Source organism: Acyrthosiphon pisum, chromosome X (assembly GCF_005508785.2).
Source record: "Acyrthosiphon pisum isolate AL4f chromosome X, pea_aphid_22Mar2018_4r6ur, whole genome shotgun sequence".
In the NCBI taxonomy this organism is placed as follows: domain Eukaryota; kingdom Metazoa; phylum Arthropoda; class Insecta; order Hemiptera; family Aphididae; genus Acyrthosiphon; species Acyrthosiphon pisum.
Genome location: NC_042493.1, coordinates 2472026 through 2477970, shown reverse-complemented (window position 1 = coordinate 2477970; position 5945 = coordinate 2472026). Strand labels below are relative to the sequence as shown.

The window sequence follows — 5945 nt, the reverse complement described above, 5'->3', positions numbered from 1 at the left end:
GGGTTTTAGTATTACCCGTTGATATTGGTTATTCGGGCATGTTTGTTCATTTAAGTAATGATTTTCCGTCAATCTGTATATATAAAAAGACTTGTCCTGAGTGATTCAACATCGCCTAGCCGGAACTGCTGAAGCTATGGATATGAAATTTTCAGTAAATATACTTATTACTATAATATATAGGCGCGCGATCTAGGAAAGGATTTTTCGAAATTCGCATTTTAAAGAGGTGCTTAAACAGGGATCTCGAGATTCACGATGGAAATAAAATTGGAAATTTTATTTTTATTCATTTTTTAAATACTTGCCATTGGTTACAGTCTACAGTAGAAATTAGTATTTATTTAGAAATATATATTTATTTAGAAATTAGTATTTATTTAATATTGGTTTCCATTGGTTATTTGGGCAGGTCAGGTACAAGCTAGCACCAAATCAAATTATTGAACATTGCAGCAAGTTACATCAAAAAACAGTTGAACAATCATAATTTTTTTAAGTTGCAATTTTTTACTGATAACGGAGTGCACGAGTTCGGCTTGGTATGAATGTTGGTGTGTAGACTAGACCTTTGGAAAGAAGATAGATTAATTTTAATAAGGACTAAATTTGGTTTTTTTTATTCATTGGATTTTAGTACGGTTAGGTTAGGATTTTGTATTAATTGATTATATTAATCCACCGTAGGTGGAATAAAGTAAAAACTACAAACTTTGTATAACTTTGATACTTCAGAGTTAAATCATACACTTACGTACAAACAGCACGGGGTCCGCGATCTACCGCAGGTAGATTGCCTACCTGATAATATACTGCTGCGAACCAGAATTTTTATTCAGAGCCACGGAAAAGTTCAGATAAGTTTTGAACACCATACACCGATTATTAAATAACGAATTGAACAAAGTTTGAGATATATAGAGTTGGTACCTACATTTAACGAGCAACGAAGTGCACAGGATCAGCTATTTTTGATAAAAATATATTTATCATTATTACCGCTAGAAACATTTCAATACGTTTTCATTAACCATTTTTTATATTTACTTGCCGATCACATTAAACGATAAAATTTGAATAAAAAATTATACATGTCAACGTCCGGAGGCAAAATAAACAACCAATCACGGCCGAAAGTGACGCGAAAATGCCAAAAATCGTAAAATAGCGAACTTCATTAGGCCATAACTTCAAAACTAAGTCCGTGCGCTAAATTTGGACTTCACCATCGTTTTCAGCGTACATTAGTTTCAAAAAAAAAAAATTGCGAAAAAAGGGTGTCCGGTAAAGTAGAAAAGTTCCACAAAGATAAAAATTACCTGTTCGCGTTTTTTTATGTATTTTTTTTAGTTGATTAAAAGTCTTTTTTCAATACATTTTAAATTAACTTTTAATCCCCTGGATTTTGGACAACTTTTTCGTCATGAGTTTTTGTGTTTTTGAAAACCACTCTTTTCGTGGCATACATCTTGGAGGTGAACTAATAGATTGATGTTCGAAATGTTTGAAAAAATGTGTCATATTAATAAGAACAATATAAAAAGAACTACTCTTATCTCAAAATCGTAATGTGCTACGATTGATATCAATAAATATTTTTTTTTGGAGCAATGTTTAACCCCTGGAGTAAAGTATTTTTTGAATAACGTTTAAATTACCAATAACGATAAACGCATAACATGTGTAACGTTTTAATTCTGTGTAACGATAAACTCAAGACATGTAGAACGTTTTAAACCTAAATTACGGTAAACTCAAAAATTCTGTAACGTTTTAATTGTAAATAACGTTAAACGGAATTTTTTTTTTTCAAATTCGAGCCCTGCATAAATGTATCCATGTATTACAATTATTATTTTCCATATGTATAAGAAGTTGCCTATACTGTCATATTAATTCACTCTGTGGGTGATCATGTTAAAATAATAATTCACTCGTCAAAGGGTTTTTTTCAACGCGTTCAATTTTATTCATCTATTTCATCTATTTCCAAAAAATGCCTTCATGATGTTGGTGCGCGGGTTATCATTTCCGTGTTTTTCGGAGGTCCAGACGTCTTAACAGTTGAAAGTATATATAGTTAGCTGCAGTTACCACGTCGTGCATGTAAACAACCAACAACAGCGTCTTGCCTCATAATATATTGTAATTTGTTTAATTTGTTTCTATCGGCAACTTACGATTTGTCAATACTATCATAATTCATCAATCATCGTCATCGTCATTGGTAAAATGTAAGTACCTTTATACATAATATATTATTATTTTATGAAAATTAGTATTGTGAATTCGATTTTTTTCAAACCACTTTTTATATATAAAAATATATAAAAACTATAGTTACTTTTATGATAAGATTCTGACTTTGTGAATTAATATTCCATGGATAATATTAAGTTTATTATCATTTTTATAGTGTATAATATACCTTTTTACCTGACAAATTTTTCAGTATAGATATAACTGCAGATTATAAATAATAAACAATAAGTTATTATATTAAGATATTTAAGTTGCCTATGTGTAGGTATAGGGTGTACCTTACCAAATTGTCAGCATACAATAGTTAATCCTTCAATAAGTATGTATAGGTACAGCTAGCTACATCGAGTCTGTTTCTTGTATATATAGAATATAATATGCTCACATTAATTTGTTATACTGCTCTCGCTAATCTTACTGTAATTTTATGATAGGTCTAAATCTACTCGCTATCGTCATCGTAAAAAAGCTATGCAACAAATTAATGAATTATGTTCATCAAGTAGTGAAAATGAAGACCCGCCATTAATTACTGCTTCTACATACACATCTGTACAAACTTTTAATTATGTTCCAACTGTAAATAAATGCCTAAATGAAGAATTTCAGCCTGATGGAAATACTGATGAAGATTTTAATGATCTAAGCACTTCTAGCGATGAAGAAGATGATGCCAGGGAAATTAATTGTAATAAGGAACTTAACAAAATAATTGCTTTGTGGGCTGTGCGCCACAATATAACTTATACAGCTTTAAATTATCTGCTAGTCAGCTTATCAGCTTTTCCTCAATTTAGTAATTTACCCAAAGATTCTAGAACGTTACTAAAAACTCCTATAACAACTCCAGTAAAAAATATAGAAAATGGAATTTATTACCATTGTTTGATAAAACTTTGTTATTATCAGTTTATCAACTATAAAATTTAAGGTTATGTTCGTATTTTATCGTGTTCAGTACGCGCTCATTATTATTACATTACATGTTGTTTTTTTTCATACACAATATACAGTCCACAATTTCAAAAAGAAACCTCATGTTCTTTTTTATATCCTTTTACATTTTTCTTACAGACATTAATGGTCCTACGAACCGGATACACTAGTTTTTTTACATCCATTCGCATCGACTCGTACACGAGTGCGTTCGATACCTGCAGAATTCCACAAGTAAATTTACATGCGGTACTCGAAATGTTTAGTTCCGTACGTGTAGTTACGCTCGCGTAGTTACGCTCGCGTAGTTATCGTTTCCTTCGTCTATAATACGTTCGCATCGTGGTAATATACATTCACAATGGATTTTAAGACGCTCAAAAACAAAGGCAAGCTCATTCTGAAAAAGCGAGACAAGCTGACCGAAGACGTGGTTAATCGTTATACATATGAGGAAGCTCAACTTCAGTTAAACCTACTGGAAGATGCTTTCAGGAAGTACAACGAAGCCTACGATTTGAAAGTAGTGGAAGCCAACGACGAGGAGATCGACAAGCTTATAGAGGATTTAGAAACGGTCAGTGACTACTATATTAAAGCTAAGGGTAAATTAACACGTCGGTTACATGAACGGACAGCTACGACAAGCGTGTCTGAAAAAAGTGAAAACTCGAATAATACACTTAGACTGCCACCGATCAATATACCCACGTTCGAAGGGGATCTCGATGATTGGTATCCATTTAAAGATCAATTTATCTCTATCATTCATTCTAACACCTCTATCGACAACACACGTAAAATGTACTACCTCAAGTCGAGCTTGAAAGGTTCAGCAGCTCAAATCATTGAATCGATGGCAACTGTAGGGGACAATTACCTAGAAGCGTAGACACTCTTACTAAATAGATACGATAACGAACGCCTTATTGTACAGAGCCATGTTCAACAACTACTGACACAAACCGTTCATCAAACGGAAACCACCGTGGGTCTAAAGTCATTACTTGACGGCACAAACAAACATTTAAGAGCACTCTCAGTACTACATCAACCGGTAGACAAGTGGGATGCTATCATCATCGACATCGTTGCGACACGTTTGCCAACAGAGGTAAGAAGATGTTGGGAAGTCGAGTCTGCGTCTTATCCTGAAATACCTACATGGACAAAACTTAAGAGATTTATCGAGAATCGATTACAAGCCTTGAATATGTTACAATACAAACCAAGCACTGTAAGTAATGTTATCAATGCTGGTAAAACAAAACAGTTCGTTAGAACTACAGCACATTTGGCGACTGATAGTCAAATCAACAATCAGTGTTCAATATGTACACAGAACCACATCATTTACAAGTGCAATACGTTTATGAAATCAAAACCCAGTGAACGATTGAATTTAGCAAAAAAGGCAAAAATATGTTTTAATTGTTTGCGCTCAACACATGGTGCAAATCAATGCACAAATGAAAAGACTTGTAAAAACTGTGGTCTAAAACACCATACACTATTACATCTGGACATAAAAAAGGTCAATACACCAGAGGGTGAAAATACTTCAAGTGGCTAGGAAAAGGAGCATGGGTCTCAAAGTACAATATCTCATCTAGGAGCGGCATACCCCACCACATCTCAGAACGTCATATTATCAACAGTATTAGTACATGTGAGTGGCAAGAATGGCCGAACAGTGTTATGCCGAGCACTACTAGATTCTGGATCACAATCACATTTTGTCACATCGTCTTTGATAACAGAACTAGGTATTAACAGAACAAAAACACGTGTGATCGTCAACGGTATCTCTTCAGCAGAGACAACTGTTACCGAGATGGCCGAATGCACAGTGACGTCACGCTTAAATCACAAACAGTATCAAATTACTGGCTTGGTAACACCACGTATTACTGTTAACTTACCTGTCGAAAAACTGGACATATCAAACTGGCATCACTTACAAGGCATAAAATTGGCCGACCCCACGTTTGATTTACCAGGAAAAATTAACATGCTCATAGGAGCTGGATTCTTTTATGACATTCTACAAGATGGCAAACATGTTGGACCAAAAGGTACTCCTATATTACAGAATTCAAGGTTTGGTTGGATCGTGGCGGGTTACAGTAACAACATAATTATTATTATTTCGTATGGCTTAGGTATAACATTCACGGTTTAACATAATAAAATTCACATAGTATAAAATAGGTACAAGTATTAAAATAGATTAATGAATAAAATATAAAAGATAGCTGATTGATAACAAATTATATAGGTAATACATATATAGGTCTTTATTTAAATATTTATGTCCAGGGAGTTCAGCCATTGCATTGCATCTGTTGTGGCTTTGTGTAATTCTTTCATTCCTCCTTGGAATCGACGAATAGTACATTCATCAGTAATGTGTGTAGCAGTTTGCTTTCTGTGTCCGCAATTACATCCTGGCGAGTCCCTTAGTCCCCATTTGTGGAGCATGTGTCCTGTTCTTCCGTGTCCCGTTCGAAGTCTATTTAATGCTACCCAATCTCTTCTCGGGAGGTCAGAGCCCGGAACTCCTTCTGTTGGGTTATTGATTAGGTTGAGTTTGTCGGGATTATTGCTTTTCCATTCATTATTCCATTCTGTGTTTATATTGAATTTTCCTGATATTAATTTTTGGGCAAGCCTCCAAGTAGGTTTTCTTGATTTTAGCCTTATATTAGGTCCAGTGTTTATGTCGTTTTGAATTGGGAGCATTGTAT

The 5945-nt window shown here is 34.0% G+C and overlaps 1 protein-coding gene across 1 annotated transcript; it reads left to right on the top strand.

The window, feature by feature from the left end:
- The first annotated feature begins 3559 nt into the window (after positions 1-3559).
- LOC115034377 lies at positions 3560-5380 on the top strand. Its single transcript, XM_029491029.1, has 3 exons — positions 3560-4063; positions 4136-4748; positions 4812-5380. The coding sequence occupies exons 1-3, from the start codon at positions 3560-3562 to the stop codon at positions 5378-5380; spliced, it is 1686 nt and encodes a 561-aa protein (XP_029346889.1).
- Positions 5381-5945: the final 565 nt, after the last annotated feature.